Genomic DNA, 16,239 nt, shown 5'->3' with positions numbered 1-16,239 from the left:
CTCAAGCGAGTTGCCAGTGGCATTCATGAAACGCCGCCTGTTCTTTAACCGAATGCCCGACGTGCGGCCTGCTCCCGTTGCCGTTCCTTCAATGCAGCCTGCTCTTCAGCAGAATGAACCAAACGCGGCCTCCCCATCTGACTGCCGGTAAAACTACGCTTTAAAGGGCGTATGATGAATAGACAGTGGCTGAATTGGTTAGCGTGGTGGTCTTGCAACCCAGAGGTTGGTGGTTCGAATCCGCAGCCTGACAAGCAATTCTTATTTTCGCGCAGCTCGAGTTTTTGCGTATGGTAACACCAACACAGACACGAGTGAGGCAATACAAACTTCACTTGAATACTCTCACAAAGCTATTTGCATTTCCTTGGCATAAACAGTCGATTGATCACAAAGGATGCCAAGGCAGAACTTCCCCTCGATTCTTAGCACAAACCATGGCACCAGCGACGTCATTATGACGATTTCACAGTACTTTCCCAGTCTAGGCTCTTCTTGTGATGCAAAGTCCATAGGACTTACGCTTTCGTGTCTTCACTTACTTTTGAATCTAGCATAACCCTCTTTAATCGTTAAACAATCAACTTAGACCCAAGCAGACGGTGATTAAGTGCGAGTGGGTGCTTGCACAGGGGCGTTCAATATACTAGTGTCACCACCTATCTACAACTGTCAGCTCATTTCTTGACCATAAAGCTTCTTGTTCAACATTACACTATCTACCTCAAATTCCAGAAGTGCAATGTATCATTTAGCTTGGCTTATACAATTATTTTGCAATACGCCTTTCTGAACAGAGGCAGCACTATCTTGCATTATTGTGCAAAAATGTAAAACCATCTCCAGATGGAGGTATGATCCTCGAGGATGCATACCCACTTTCCAGTGCAAAAGCTACTACCACTCCTTCTCTTCTTACAATAGTGGAAACTACCGTATTTACACGATTGTAAGTCGACCCCTTTTTTTAAATTTGGAAGTCTGAAGTTGGGGGGTCGACTTACAATCGAAACCGAAACATGGCCCCGCCAAAAAAAGCGATACCAACGGGAGCTACAACGTAGTTAGAATTTTATATTTGCTCTATGGCCCTACCCGTATCTTTTCGCTATCCCGTGTGTTTGTTCGCTTTTCGGAAGGGTTTTTCAACATTTTTGAGAGTTTTACAGTGCATGCAACACTCATGGGGGGGTGTCGATAGTAGATGGAAGCGCTGCTGTTCCCATTTGCGGCGGCACCCTCAGAACGGCGGCGCTTGCGGGGAGTATCGGTAGTTCATGGAAGAGCAGACACCGCTCGCTGGTTTCTCTTTCTCTGTTTGAAGGCATTGGTATTGGCATGGTATTGGTTTGACGCGTTCCACTTGACTGCCGGCTACGTGCTACTTCTATGCTTCCCCAGTCGTCATGAGTGCTCCAGGCCCACTAATCGTTCGGCACTCGTTCACAGCAGCGTTCAAGAGGGCTGCCATCCTTTACGCCGAAGAAACAAATCACTGCACAGCGGGCCGCAATTTCGATGTTTCTAAACGGATGGTGCGAGAGTGGCGACTGCAGCGAAGCGAAATTTTCACCTGTGACGACAAGTGAGAAATTTCCCAGGTGCCAAAGTCTGGACGCTTTCCGGAGCTGTAGGCTAAGCTTGCGGCGTACGTCGCTGAAATCCGTGATCGGTCCCTGCCAGTGAAGTGCGACGTGGTCATGAAACAAGCCCGGACCTTCGCCTTAATGTTGAGGTTCTGCTCCGCTGTGAGTACAACGAGTGGCTGGCGGCAGAAAACTGCGAAATTACGTCAACCGGACCTGTCAAAAGAGCCTCCCTGACGGCTGCGTGTAGTTGGGTGCATTTGGCGTGGGCTGCTGTTCTGCAAGATGTCCTGGTGGGGTCGTTTGCCAAATTTGAAATTTCGCTGGACCACGACGCGCTCTGGGACCGCAGCAACGATGACGATGGCAGCACTAGTGAAGACGAGTAGCCCAGTGACCATGTCAGCTACTAATAAATTTTTGTTATCGAATGCGCCCTCGGGTATGCTCTCTTACCTTTTTTTTTTTCGGTCACGCGATATGGGGGGGTCGACTTACATTCGAGTCGACTTACAATCGTGTAAATATGGTAGCACACAATAAATGGCACCTCTAATGAAAACACTTCCAAGCAGGTATGCACTAAAAGCCCAAAATCAGAATTTATTCGTGGTATGCACAACTGGAGACAAAATAATTGTATCAAGTTCGTTATATAGAATTGTGCTTGAGAGCAAGGAATATTTGCCAACAGGAGGACATACCGTATTTACTCGCATAATGATGGCACTTTGTCAAAAAAATTGACGCAAATTCAGGGGTGCGATCATTACGCAGGTTAAATTTCCCACGAAAAGAAACATTTTCTTTTTTCATCCTGCGTTTGCTGCGGGATCACAATGGGTCAACAAGCAGGCAGCTGCCACAGTCAGTGTGGGGCACCAAAACAAAAATGGTGGCCGCCGGAGCAAGCCGAACGCGCCGAACGTGATTATTTTTCTTCTCGTGAGTACATTAAGTACATTGAAACAGTTTCTTCTGTATCAGTAATAATATTGTTAATATCGGCAAGTTTTCAACTATAACATAGCCATGTCCACTTTGAGAGGACAGAAACAGATGGGCGCGCTTATCTACCAGTGACATAGGAAAACATGTCGGGCATGCTGCGGAAACTGCGGCATTTGTCTTCACTGCTATCCTAATACGGCATGTTTCCGCTAAAGGTGGGCGAATATCTTAGCTGCGTTACAAGCGTCGGCGTATGAATAGGGTACACTACTAACGTATCAGTGTAAACGTGGCCACTATCGTTACCGCTCGCGATTTGGTGCGTGCCCATGAGTGCAGACGAGAAGAATCGAAAGGCACCTTTTATGTTGTTGTTGTTGACCAAAAAACTATTATGAAGCCTACAAATAATAAAGCCGAGGCAAGTTTGGTTGTAGCTTTTTTTTTTTTTCATGGAAGTGCAGAAAGTGATAAAAGGAATGAAATGGGGCATCTGCTTAAGGATGTTGGGTGCCTGCAGACCGCTTGGTACGTCTTCAAGAGTCGTTCGCGTAGCATTTGACAGATGGTAAGCGTGATTATCATTAGCTAGACTTGGCACACAACATATCGCTGTGACAAGTTCAGGGTGCGATCATTATGCGGGAAAGAAAAAAATCAATTTTGACGACAAAATTCAGGGGTGCTAACATTACGCGAGTGCGTTCATTATGCGTGTAAATACGGTAATATGCGAAAAAAACAAAAATTCGTGAGCCTGCATGAATTTCATCTTAATGACACAAGCATAGTCTGCAGAGTTGCTGCTACTGCTGTCACCTGCTCCAAGTGAACATTTAGATGTGCCCTCAAGACATAACAGCATAGGCGAAAATAAAATTTCTGAGGATTGTCCCCCAAGTTATCAGCCTGGAGTAGGAGGTGTGTACCCGAGACGACTACACTGGTGCAATATGAAACTACTCCTTATATCCAGTGTAGCAAGCTCTTGCAAAACTTAGTGCTCTGGCCAATGGTGGGTGGCAAATCTGCACTTCTTGCCATCGAGACATGCTGATGACAGTTCCGACACTCGTAGAATGGGCCCAATGCTAAAGCATGGTAAAGACATTAACTCCTGTCACTTCGGCAGAAACGAAAAACCTAGAAGAATACACTACCACACTGGCAGGCACACAAAAGAGGCAATGAACGAGAAGTCTACTGGCTATGTGATGGGGAAGACGACCTAAATTGCTCCCTGAACAGTAGTACCTCAGGGAATACTGAAACTCCACATTCAATGTGTCTTGACCAAAAAACTGAAAAAAAATCTAATTCTGAGATTCGACGTCCCAAAGCCACTACACATCATAGAGGAAGGATGGTTCCAGATTAAATTCAACAACCCGCAGTTCCTTAAGGTGTGCCTAAATCAAAGTAGACAAACATTCTTGCTTTCAACCTGCATCAGAATGCAGCCACCATGACTAAGAATTTAACCAGTAACCTTGTGCTCAGCTGCAGAATGCCATAGCCGCTGAGACACTGTGGCAGATCCAATAACTTAGCACCTCAGTAAGATGGAATCATAACTGATGTGTTAAGACAAAAAATGTACTCTGTCCAAATATACGGGCTGTGTTGCCTACAACCACCAGGCTATGTAAGGGAGTCCCTGAGGCATACCACAAGTTCCAATGCTTTGGGAATGAAAGGAAGTCTCGTACTAATCATCCAGAGGTTTAGAGTATCAGCAGTGCCCCAGGAACTGCACCGCGAGTAGGCCGTATACATTTGACAAAGGCTGTAGTACATGCCAACAAAAATACAAAGTCTGGAATATTGTGCTGTTCAAGGAAGACATCCAACTTCTGCCAGAATGCAACTTAAAGCATGGGCCTGGGCTTCATTTGAAAGCATAGTTGCTTGCTTTGTCTTGAAAAAAAAATAAGCTCACCACCACAGGAACACCCTCACCTGGCAACAGACAACATTGATGGCAGCAATTTTTTTAGAGGTGCAAGCTCGTTACTTTTTGCAGAAAAAAAAACCCATAATAATATACACAACCCTGAATCACCACCTGCCGTAGACAACTAGCTTCAGGCCAAGAACTTAAGGGACAACCCTCAAAACAAGTGCTCCAACGAAAGGAAAGGAACAATTCATATGGTCAGGCATACTTGCTGTCAGCAAAAGCACCCAGTAACACTTGCAAAGTGGTTAACCAGAAATGAGACTTCCCTGCAGCAGCACTAAAAGAGGAAAGTTTAACACAGCGCATCATCTGTGTCAACAGTGCTGTTTTACACATTTGAACAACCCTTGTTCAGGCCTTAATTCTCAAGAACTAAGCTTTTGGCAGATCCAACAACTTTCTTTTACAAGCTTAAACTCAACAATAACAGTGTTTTTGAGAAAACAGCTAAGCTGCTGCAAGTAGCCAGCAACAAGATCTCGTCAGTTGAAGCTAAGGTGATCTAAATCTGCAAGCTACAGAGCATGATACTTTTACTCTCAGGCAATTTCTTGCAACAATGCAGCAAAAAGTGCAGAAAGTACAGAATCAAAGCACATGCACGAGATTGCTGCTGGGTGTAGTCCCAAATTTGATTGTCACATTGAACAACATAAATAGAAGATGTTCATTACATGCACAAATGGCTCATTACATGAACAGTCGACCACGGCATAAGTTTACGAGACAGGTTACATGACAAATGTCAAGTTCTGCTATTTTAAAGCGTGGTGCTTCTAATTTAATGCATCACTGTGTAGGTTTAAATGCAACGGGCTGAAATGTCGAATTTCTCACTATCTGCCAGGCTTCTCTGGAATTAAGTTTTTCTTGCAAATCTTGTGTCCCACAAAATTTTTTGGCCAACTAGACTTGCTCTTACCCTGTCTAACAGAACAATGCGCTAGAGCTCATCTGGCTGTAGGCGAAACCTCCCGACATGAAATAACGTTCTCACTCGCAAAGTTTTGGTGAACATGGCAGTGCCCGATCTGTTAGCGTGCCCCCAGCAGAAGCTTCAGTTATGACCTACCCTGCTCTTTCGTGCCTCTTCCACTGCATTTTATGGCTACACCATCCAATACACAGCAGCTGGACTATGTAGTACAGTGTTGTAATTAAAGAGAATGCCCAATAAGTATTTGGCTGCCAATTCCAGATTAGATATGGCTTAAGGAATGTGGTTCAACGCACAATCAGCCTAACATCTTGATGAAATGCGATTTTGTTGGCTTTATTACCAGCCAACCCTTTATGAGTGGATTGTACTGTAGAACTCTGTCCCACCACTAGGCTGCTGTGATGTTTCTTTTATATTCTGAGCTACTAAAATACCTCAGCAAGCAAAACTAGTCAATAGAGAGTTTTAGCAGTGCCATGTTACTGTACAGCAAGCGTGGTAAACAGAACAGGATTACTGTTCCCTACTAGCTTTCCGCGATGAATATGGTAATTTGAATGATAGCGGCTAATATTCAGGCCTTGCAGAATAATACAACTATGTGCTAAGCACGAAATATTCATCTTCGCAAATATTACAAAGCTTTAGCTTGTCCATACATGTCTTAGTCTTTATGGTAGTGTTGGGTTATGTATGGCAAACATGGACGCCAGTAACACTTTACAGTAACAAAGCCGGTAGCAACACCTTGTGGCACTTTGTCCAGCAACACGTGAAACACTCGTGTTACACAGGTGCTCTCATCGAAGCAATACATTAAAAACACTGCTTGTAGCAAATTGCACCGCTGCAGACACTTTACACCAGCAGATAAGTAGGATATTGTTAGCTGCAGCAAGAATATCTCTGCGTCCCCTCTGAGTAAACTCGCCACCAAGAGATGGCACCACCAACCCGAATAGTGCTTTGTTCCTTTTTTGCAATGTTTTCTTTCCTGTTTTTCTTTTTTGCATAGTTTTTTTTATTCTTTTCTTTTCTCATTTAACCCGAGCATATTATTCACCCATTACGAAGGGTACGGCCACAAGTTCAGTTCACCTCAAGTTTATTTCTCCGGTTAGAAGTGCTGCCTATTTAGCTGCGAGATCAAGCAGAGTCGTCTACCAGCTACCACTGGCTGAAGCCCGGACAGATCGCACCGTGCGTCGTCTGCTATGCCATACATGTTTACATGTGTGCATATGGCACGCATATCTTCAGACCATTTCTTCTGTGGTAGAAGCACAACCGTAAAAGCTGGTCTGCATTTTCTGACGATGTATAGAAGCAGTTAGCTTTTCGCTGTCGTCTTCGCACTGTAGCAAAATCAGTGACTGCCCATGCCGAGTGCGCAATGTGTCACCGTCGCACCCTCCGTTCGCCATAAGTATAACAATTTTATTGTCGCTTTGTGTTTCAAGTAAACCACAGAAAGCATTTTCTCTCGTTTTAAAGATATCAAATGGTTGCAGAAATATGTAAATACATTACAGACTTGTCGCAATGTGTTGACCATTCTGCAATCTGTGATACCTATGAACATGAGGAGGCCTGAATATCACCGAGCGGAAAAAAGAAAAATATTGTTAGCACGGACTCATTATCACATCACACACTTTATATTAAAGTAACTGCATCGTGATAACTGCGATAATTGCATAACTCTCGTTTCGTGGTTACGCGGCAGCCTGAGGTGTTACTGTAATATCTGGTTGACGCCATGAAGGTAACCATTTTGCGTCACATTTAAGTTGTGGGTTTTCGCGTTTTCACTTTTCGCTTACCCCATGCAAGGGCAGCTTTTTACATGTTTTTGGTATTACTGAGGCAGAACTTGTACGAAGCAACCTGGTTATCCCGCTATGTGCTGTTACTCAAACCTTAAGCTCAAAGACCTACTAGCTTAAGTAAGCTCGTTAACTGGTCGTGTATCGCAGCAAAAAAAAATAAAAAAAAAGAATGAAGCGGAGATGCATGCTTAAAATTTGTGAGGTAAAGTGCCCTCCGTCTTTTTACTGTAACTTTGTTGCGCAGGGGTGCTGACTTTTTAGAACCAGTGCAAGGTTTACAGAGAACGCAGTAACAATGAAGTTGCGCAACAAATTTAACAGGGCATGCGGAACACCAGTGAAACATGCACAAAAAGCCCCGAGGAAGGACTGAAACACATTGTTTGGCTGAGTGCCAGTTGCCTGTTGAATGGCAGTTTGCGCTTCTTTCAAGTAAAAAGAACCTTTCGGCAAATTTCGTGCAAGAATGCGGCATTGGAAGGCAATGTATAATCAGTTCGCTGAGGCCAGCGCGTCTCATTACCAGAAAATTGGGCCGCATAAATCCCAGCAATGTGCTGCCATGTACATTTCAATGTGTGTCGCCGACCACATAGCCACTCTAACGTGACAATAGTGCTGCCACCTTTAGCTCGATCTCACGGCGAATGCGTGCTGCCACTTCGTCACGTTGCAGAAGGCGACTTAAATTTAGCTAGTCCCTTGGTCCTACCATGGTGAAAAATGCACGAGACGTGCACATGCACAGCACGGACTCTATTGTAGGCTTCAGTTTGTCACTGTCTTGGCTCAGTCCAGCTTGGCTCGCAAAACACTGTGTGCATGTTACCTTATGCGGTATAGACTCCGTACCGTCTAGTATGCCACACGAAAAGTCTTCCTGTACAGTATTACTACACTTACCGTATAGTAACATGGCACTGCTAAAACTCTAACTGAAATATTTCTGACTGACAGCATGCTAACACGTGTGCTTACAACAAATATTGGATTAGCAATGGTATTTTAAGATGTGATGTAATAAGTCACAATGAAATTTGTGTTAGCCAAATTACCTAGTAGTACCTTAAAACTACACTTTTTTCCTCCATGGCTTTTAACCCATTTGCTTCCACGGCCAGTGCCGAGCTGGCCATACCAGAAGAGGCCAAAGTGCAGGTGGCCATGCTGCACCGGCCACCTTCTTATAGGATCTTCTGAGAAATTTTTTCATAGATGGCTGCGCAGTGCCAGCTGTTCTTGTTGTTTTGGCTTTTGCACACTAGATGGACATACTTCACACTTTCAGCAGGAGTTCATAGTAATTCAACAAAAGATTCCCGTTCGCCACGCTACGTTGTTGTAGCTGTTGCAACCAGTGTGCCAGGCTCGAAAAAAAGCTTATAGGCTTCCGAGTGGGCTTTTTTTCAGCACTTGCCACGAAACACCATGTAGCAGAATGTGAGGGGCTATGCCTAGTTCTCAATGGCCACTGTAGGCAGTTTATGGACTTGGACTTTTTGTCCAAGAGGCATTCTGAGTGCAAAAAACAAGGCTGCACTACACATTCCTGCATGTTTTAAACTCTCTATGCTTTTATCAAACTGCATCTGATGCTGAACCATTTTGCGATGTCTGTAGTAGACTTTAGAGCGATAATCTTGCAGCATGGAACCCACTGAACGTAGCAGGAAAATGCGATGTGAAACACCAGGCACAGGAGAGCGCCCAATGGGACGAAGCGAATGGGTGAACGCCATTCACACAGGCTTCATACACACTGTGGGCAAACATCTATGCCACAGCACACAGAATGAAGTAGTTAATGGGTAGGCGCAGTAAAACAAACAAAACACTGCTGCTGTCACCAACGCACCTCGTCCACTTGTGCCTGTGTTTGCTGTATCCGCTTGGAGGCTGCCTGGTGCTGGGGGTTTGGGGGCCTGGGTGCCCCCTCCTGGTCGGCCCCCGGCTGGCCTCCCGCAGCTCCTGGCTGAGACCTGTAACACAAGTAAATAAATACATCACACTTCCCAAAGTGAATTAAGTTCTAGCTTCCTTCCGAGATGCAGGTATAGAGTTACAAGACAAATTTCAGCCAGTTTTAAACTGGTTAAATCTGTTAAGTCTTTTTTCCTCTCTTTTTCCAGCTGTATCTGCTGTGTACTTTGTGTAACCCCATGACCACCCGCCGTGCAATGCTTGTGAAGGTACTCGTACATTTCAGCGAGCCTGTGCATATCAAGCAATGAAGTGCTGTTGTGTTTTGCCAACCCGCTCATACCTGATCTGTGACCAGTGGTTTAAGCCTAGCCAGGAGGCTCGCTTTGTCCATGTACTTTAGCCACACCTCATTGGCATATTGCACTTTGTTTGCATGCCTAAATAAATTTAGTCAACTCGACAGACAAACCTACAACCTCTGCATGACATGCTTGAAACTCTACCAACTGAACTACAGCCACAGCTGCCACCCTTAAATTTCTTGGGCATTTGTGTGTACTTGTAGTGGACTCAGCCCTGGGAGTCTTTGTTAACCAGTGTTGTTCCCAGCCATTGCAGTGGATGTGGAATTATCCTGTCATGTCAAGTCATGTACGTGAACTTGCGAACAGGAAATTGGCCAACGTACAGTTCAAGGGTACAGGTTCAAAGGTACAAAACAAGCTGCAGAGGTATATGATCAAACCAGTTCACAAACTGATAATACATAATAGTATAACACCATGCTGGGACTGTCAATGTAGCTGCCAAGAGGTTTGATGGTTAAATCCATACTCAGTGCAAAAATACAGCTAAAACTCAAAGGGCGTTTTGGGTAGCACACTGTAGTCAACATGAAACCTGTTCTTGGACGGTAGTTATTGACTAAATTATTTAGTAGTTATATTCCTTGGAAGCTATTCCCATTTCACGAGCGTGATCTCCCAAATGAGAAAGACATGCAAGCGCATGCCCAATGTGGAACTGTTTCCATTTGTTTATTACTTTACTGTAGGCAGTTTATGACATTAATGTTATGAAAGATTTTTAAGTGCTCAGAAATAACTTGCTTTAAGTAAAAATTAGGCAAGCTCTTAACCATACTAGAATACACATTGTGCCTGCAAGTGATCACTTTATAGAAATAACATACAATTGCTCTTTATGCTCATGCCCTCATATCAAAATATAACTTTTGCAGTTTGTGTAATTACAGCCCCATGCTTACATTTGTTACAATTCTCTGTTGTCTTCTGCATCTGGTATAATGCTGTAGTGCAACTTTTCTGTGAGCAACCATCACATAAGCGAGTTATATTTTTAGACTGCATTTGTTCATTTACGTTTTGTGTTTTATAATTACTGCAGTTATGAGTAAATTCCTTTTTCATTATGAAGTGATCATGCGATATTCTTTGTATCCAATATTATAAAGGACTGATAACAACCCGCATAATCAGTACATACAAAATAAGATGTCACAAGAGAAGGAAATGTTAAGCTTATGCATGCAACACACCCACGGCTCGCGTGGGTGGTCTACTTACAGGTACATATTCAGTACATAGGACAAACTGCCCTAGAATAGCTGAAATGAGAACATGATCTTGTAGAGGAAATACAAAACATAAACTCTGTGTCACAGCAACAAAAATAGGGCACTGATGCTATCTGCAAAGGCCTCAATAGGATGGTTCGATCGCAATTCTCTCATGTGAGAGACAATGTGCAATGACATGAGCTTGCAATTTCAACCAGTCTATGCCTAAGGATACAGGTTCATGCTGCAACTATTATCTGAGGAGCATAATTACATTAAGGAAACGAATTCAACAAAAGGAGACTCCGGAATTGATGTCACATAGTGCTGGATGAAAACGATCAAAATTATGGTACTTTGCTTTCCCTGTCATCTGACATTGTGTAAATTTTTTATGTATGTACTCATCTAATCCTGTGAACATATTTGAAAAGGTTAATGGGACATAGAGAATGTTGTGGTAGATTGGCTAATTATATTCTGGAATAACAAATAGGCTGCAGTGAGAGTTCCAGAAAATGGCAAAAGAGGTGGATGCACGCTGAAATTCCTGCAAGTTCCCTTGATATCATAGCTTGCAGCAACAGGACAGTCAATTGTTCTTTACTATTAAACATTTATTTTATCACATTAATAAAATAAGCCAGGAACGTAGCTTGACTTATGTGGACTTTTCATAGAAAAATTGGATCCCTAAATTTATGCAATATTACTGTGTAATATAACATCACATTAAAGTCATTCGCTATGTGGCCTGGGCCAGAAATTAACTGCATTTAACTGCAAAGCTGCTGTCTACAAGTCCAGCTTCATTTTGCCCTTGCTTGTGGAGTATTTTGTATTTACTACTACTCTTCCCTGCCACAGCAGTCGTTAAGGAAATTTGTTAACATTGCACAAGCTTACTTAAGCATTCTTGCTTTTGAAGCTAACTGGAAGACTTTCGGTGTATGCATGTTTATAAATAACTATAATGAAGCATGAAGATTAGAGCAGCCCAGTGTTTGATAAATGAAGTACAACGCATGTGAAGTAGATAGCGAGCACGTGTTAAGCTTTTTGTACGAGGGTTGTTCGTCAATCCGGGACTTCTTTTTAGAAACAAACAGAAGAACAAATTTCGAAGTGCGGAAAGTGGATTTACTTTTCCGCATAACTTCCAGCTACAGTTATACACTTATCCCAGCGTTTAACTAACTCCTGGAATGCTTCGACATAGAAATACGGGGAGGTGCGGTAATATCTCCCAGCCAAGTTCCTTGACTGTTTGGAATGTGCGTCGAGCGGTATGCGGTCGTACATTGTCTTGCAAAGAGACCACACCCTTTGTGATCAAACCCGGACGTTTCTTCCACAAATTCTTGTGCACATGACGCAGAACATGGCAGTAATAATCACTGTTGATAGTTGCGCCATGGGGTAAAAAATCAACGTGAATAACTCCGTTTATCCCAGAATACACTTGCCGTCACTTTACCAATAGACGCAACTGTTCGAAATTTCTTGGGAAGTGGCGATTCCGTATGCTTCTACTGCTATGATGCTCTTTTGGATGCTGGGGTGAAATGGTGAACCCCATGTTTTATCGCATGTCATGATGTGTTTCAGAAAATCCTGGCCCTTCCCTTTGATAGCGTTCCTTCAGTTCTCTACAGACTTCAACTTTTCTGTGTCAAAAGCACACAGCTGCTTTGGAACCCAGTGTGCACTCACTTTTCAGAACAACAAATGATTAATTATTGTGTTCACTGTTACTAACGACAAATTACACGCCCTTGCAATTTCATGACAGTTTATGCGACAATTGTCCATGATCAGTTGCTCCACACACTGAATGTTCTCAGTAATGACTACCGTGGGCAGTGATCCACCACGACCGGATCGTCAGTAATAGAGATATGGCCATCTTTGAAGCACTTACACCATTCAAATGTCTTACTGCGACTGAGTGCCTCATCACCGTACTAAGCCTGAAGTCTTCTGTAAATTCCAGCAGGTTTTACGCCCTCATTCCCTAAAAACTTCTTCACAACACGCTGTTCCACGTAGATGTTCACACTGTTGTCCGCCATCTTGAATAACAGTCTATCCAGACACATGGGAAATGAGCACAGTCTACCAGTAACAGGACACAGGTGCCAGTTTCTACTGCATACAAAACCTCGAGCCTAGGTGCTCGTTTAAACTTGGAAAGTAAAAAAAATCTTGGATTGAGCTGGACAACCCTCGTAATAGCCAAATTTTCATCACATTATCAGCCTGACTGCCTAAACTAATTAAATGTAATCGCTATATGATCCAAGGCAAAGAGAGAAAAATGTTTAACACATTAAATGCCACACAAATCATCTACAGCCACCTAGGACAATGTTCATACACAGCTTATAGGCAAGGAAAAAGCTGCCACTGCATCAGGTTGATTATTTGGCAGATTGTTCAATAGGTTTGCAAAGCAGCGATTTGTCAGTAAATTTTTGTTTTTCTCTGTGGCTGCCGTATTGGTTAACCAACTCTCCACGAGCAGCCTTTTCCAGCTGCAGAAGTCATGTCTATTTAGTATTGCCGTTTTCCATGCAAGAATAGTTTATCAAAATTTTGAATTAAGCAGTTTTCAAAAGAAAAGTAGGACAATGAACCTTGAGATTTGAAATAACCACAGTAACAAAGCTCTAGGTGCATGAATCATGCCATGTTGATTGTGTGTGGCGACCCTTATGGATGACCGCGATTTCGGGCCACAATACCCGACTCCTGTCAAAACATGCGTTAAGCAGCTGCACATGAGCGTAACAGTGCCAATCAAATACTCTATAGCACCAAGGTCACCAATGTCTTTTGCAAATAGAGTCTTCTGCCCCATTGTAAAGAAACAAACTACAAGACCAGCAAGCTAGAATCTGGCTATTCGCTCATTTTGAAACAACTCTGCCCAAACATTAAGAAACTGGTAACCCCTTCGACTACAGCATTACCTACATTGTATAAGCCACTGATATTTTACCGACTTATCTCTCAACTTCGCAACACAGCTACAAGTGCCAATTCCCTCAAGTAAACCGATTTCATACACACAACTTCACATTAATAATGTGGCAAAATTGGCACTCCATCAATCAGCAACTGAGGTCTGTGGATTAAGAAAAAGTGTGCACCACTTCTGGTGCAAGGCTGCGGCAATTGTAGGCACGCGAAAATGACTTCATTTATTACAAAAGATATCCTGCCACTCTCTTTAAACGAGCGGGCCGGCTAACCTGAGCGAGTTTCCATTCAGGAGAATGCACAGCTGTTAAAAGCACCAGTGCAGGCAGAGTTAACAGATGTTCTGCAAAGGTCTTCTCACAGCCGACGGCTGTACTCGTATTTCCCCATGCTGCGTTTATCTCTGCCAATAGTGGACGAAGCCGGCATATGGTCGACATCGCTTTACAGGCAACGCTGAAAATCGGAGCTCGTGTCAGCAGTGGAACGCTCTCAAACACGTCTGCACGCTCTTTGGCCGTGCGAAGGCTCCTAGCGCTAGCCCGTGAGTCATCGTGCGGTCGACAAGACAGCCGCCCCCCTCCCGTCTCTTGCGTGACTGATGCGTTGTGCTTTGTTCTCGAGAAGCAACAAGAGACCCGTCCGTGGACAAAGCCGAACGAAACGGTCGGTCGGCGAGTACTTATCTTTCCAAGGCTGGCGCATACAGCTGAGATACAGGACGGAAGAACGCGAGAAGGCAGACCACGAGATATCAGAAGAGCACGAAAAAAAGAAAAAAAAAAGTAAATGACGGCTCCCAAGGAGTAACCCACGAACACCCGACTAAATATGCCTCGATATCTACTATAAGGTGCCCTCCCTTGCAAAGACAGAGGAGAATGCTGCGGTGGGAGGGATAATTAACACCGTCTCGCGCTGCGCACGGCCGTATCCTAAACAACGCCCACGCACACGGCTGTTCAACCACACTAACGTTAGGCAGCGCCTGGCCGTCAACGAACAGGAAAAGAAAAACGAGGTCGACTGACCTCGACGCGAATCCCAAGCACGATTTCCTCGAGTGACCTCCCGTACCGCGCGACGAAGCGCCGTCACGTCAGGTGTGCGTCAAATGCGCGGCTCTGCTATGTCGAAGCCTGCCAGAAGGGCTGCTGTCAAAACGAAAATAGAGCCCCCTTCACAGCTGAAGGCTACCACGAACGCTGTGCCGCGAACATTCTAGGGAAATGTGTACTAGCTGCAATGCAGGGATTCGATTTGGATCCGCGAAATTACGGCGCAGCGGCCAAATTGCAGCCACATTTGGTTCAAATAACGCACAGCGCTGGGTCAAAATGGAGAGCTTCGATTCGGGATGGGGGCTGAGTAGCCTGCGAAGCGGAGCTAGCAATCTGCCGCACGACTAGCGAGTTGACGGCTCGGGCGAAAGGGCTGTACATATGTCCTCTAAAAGGACCTTCAATTTCCTCGTACAACATGCTACGCGTATGGCAAGCATCGAGTTATGGTTCATAACCGCGAAGGCAAAAACAAAAATTTAAGTCCGGGATGGGCAGAACCGGCAGTGGCCTAGCGAGCAAAGGTCGAAAGAAAGCTGTCCGTAGCTAATTATCAAGTGTTACAGTAACCACTGCATAACGAGACCGACGAAGAACGCAAAGGAAAGGCGACTTACATGTTGCCGAGCCCGAGGTTGATTAAAATTAAGGCTTTAAAGGGCACTCAGGATCAATGATGGCGACAGCTTTTTCAATGACGTCATACATCCGGGGACGAGATGCGTACGTTGTGAGAAGAACCGACGCTGCGTGGCGCCTCGATCGGTCTTGGCTGTCGTCTGCTGCACTTTTTATGGACGCCCCAGTACGAGATCGGGGCGTTTGAAACAACTTCCCATTTTGAAAACTAGCCCTGCACCTTTATTCTTTCGCATTCTATGAGAACTAAGGTCTTTCTTTCCCTAGAAATTCTCTAAAAATGTAGCCTGAAGCGTCATAGTAATGTCAACTGTTACTGCGAGAAACTGGAACAATTCAATATATCAAATGCCGGAATGTCAACCTGATGCTCTCGACTACGGAACAGTTTGACGATTAAACAGCACACGTTACGCGTGTGTTCTGAGAAGAAAATGGCTCCCTGCGGACGGACACAAATCGCTTCTCGACTTCCCAGAATAGTACGGCCAAAATATTGATCACACTCATACTGCGTACCGAAGCACCGAGCGTGCCCTGGCTTCCAGAAAAGGCAACAGATGTGGACAAAGGACCCGATAATAGCACATTCAAGCCAACAAATGCATAAAACCGTGATCGATGAGAACGACGGTTGTGAAGCTTTCCGGCAGATGTCGTCACGTCAGTGGTCGCCAAAAAGAAACCCGGATCATGGTTTCTTCTTCTGCCTTAAGATGGCTGGACGTGTACTGCGCGCGAACACTGCTAGGTTTTTAGAACTGCAGAACAACTTCGCGGAATGCCTAC

General features: G+C 44.3%; 1 protein-coding gene across 7 annotated transcripts in view; it reads right to left on the bottom strand.

The window, feature by feature from the left end:
- The window catches only part of nSyb (neuronal Synaptobrevin), a 73,083-nt gene that overhangs the window by 21,839 nt on the left and 35,005 nt on the right, over positions 1-16,239 (bottom strand). For 2 of the 7 annotated variants that reach the window (XM_055065198.2, XM_055065196.2), the window contains exons 1-3: positions 15,429-15,534; positions 10,776-10,816; positions 9,122-9,245 (exon numbers count right to left, since the gene is read on the bottom strand). The exons of 1 other annotated variant lie outside the window; for it this stretch is intronic. In XM_055065198.2, coding sequence (XP_054921173.1) covers positions 9,122-9,245; positions 10,776-10,783 — 132 coding nt within the window. In that variant the 5' untranslated portion in view covers positions 10,784-10,816; positions 15,429-15,534. Of the gene's footprint in view, positions 1-9,121; positions 9,246-10,775; positions 10,817-15,428; positions 15,539-16,239 lie in introns of those variants that run through there. 4 more of the 7 variants (XM_055065182.2, XM_055065188.2, XM_055065177.2 and 1 more) reach the window with 4 other exon arrangements.

The sequence above is a fragment of the Dermacentor andersoni genome, chromosome 3 (assembly GCF_023375885.2).
Source record: "Dermacentor andersoni chromosome 3, qqDerAnde1_hic_scaffold, whole genome shotgun sequence".
NCBI classification, from domain to species: Eukaryota; Metazoa; Arthropoda; class Arachnida; order Ixodida; family Ixodidae; genus Dermacentor; species Dermacentor andersoni.
The sequence above is the reverse complement of the archived record's forward strand: the minus strand, read 5'-3'. Positions and strand labels throughout refer to the sequence as shown.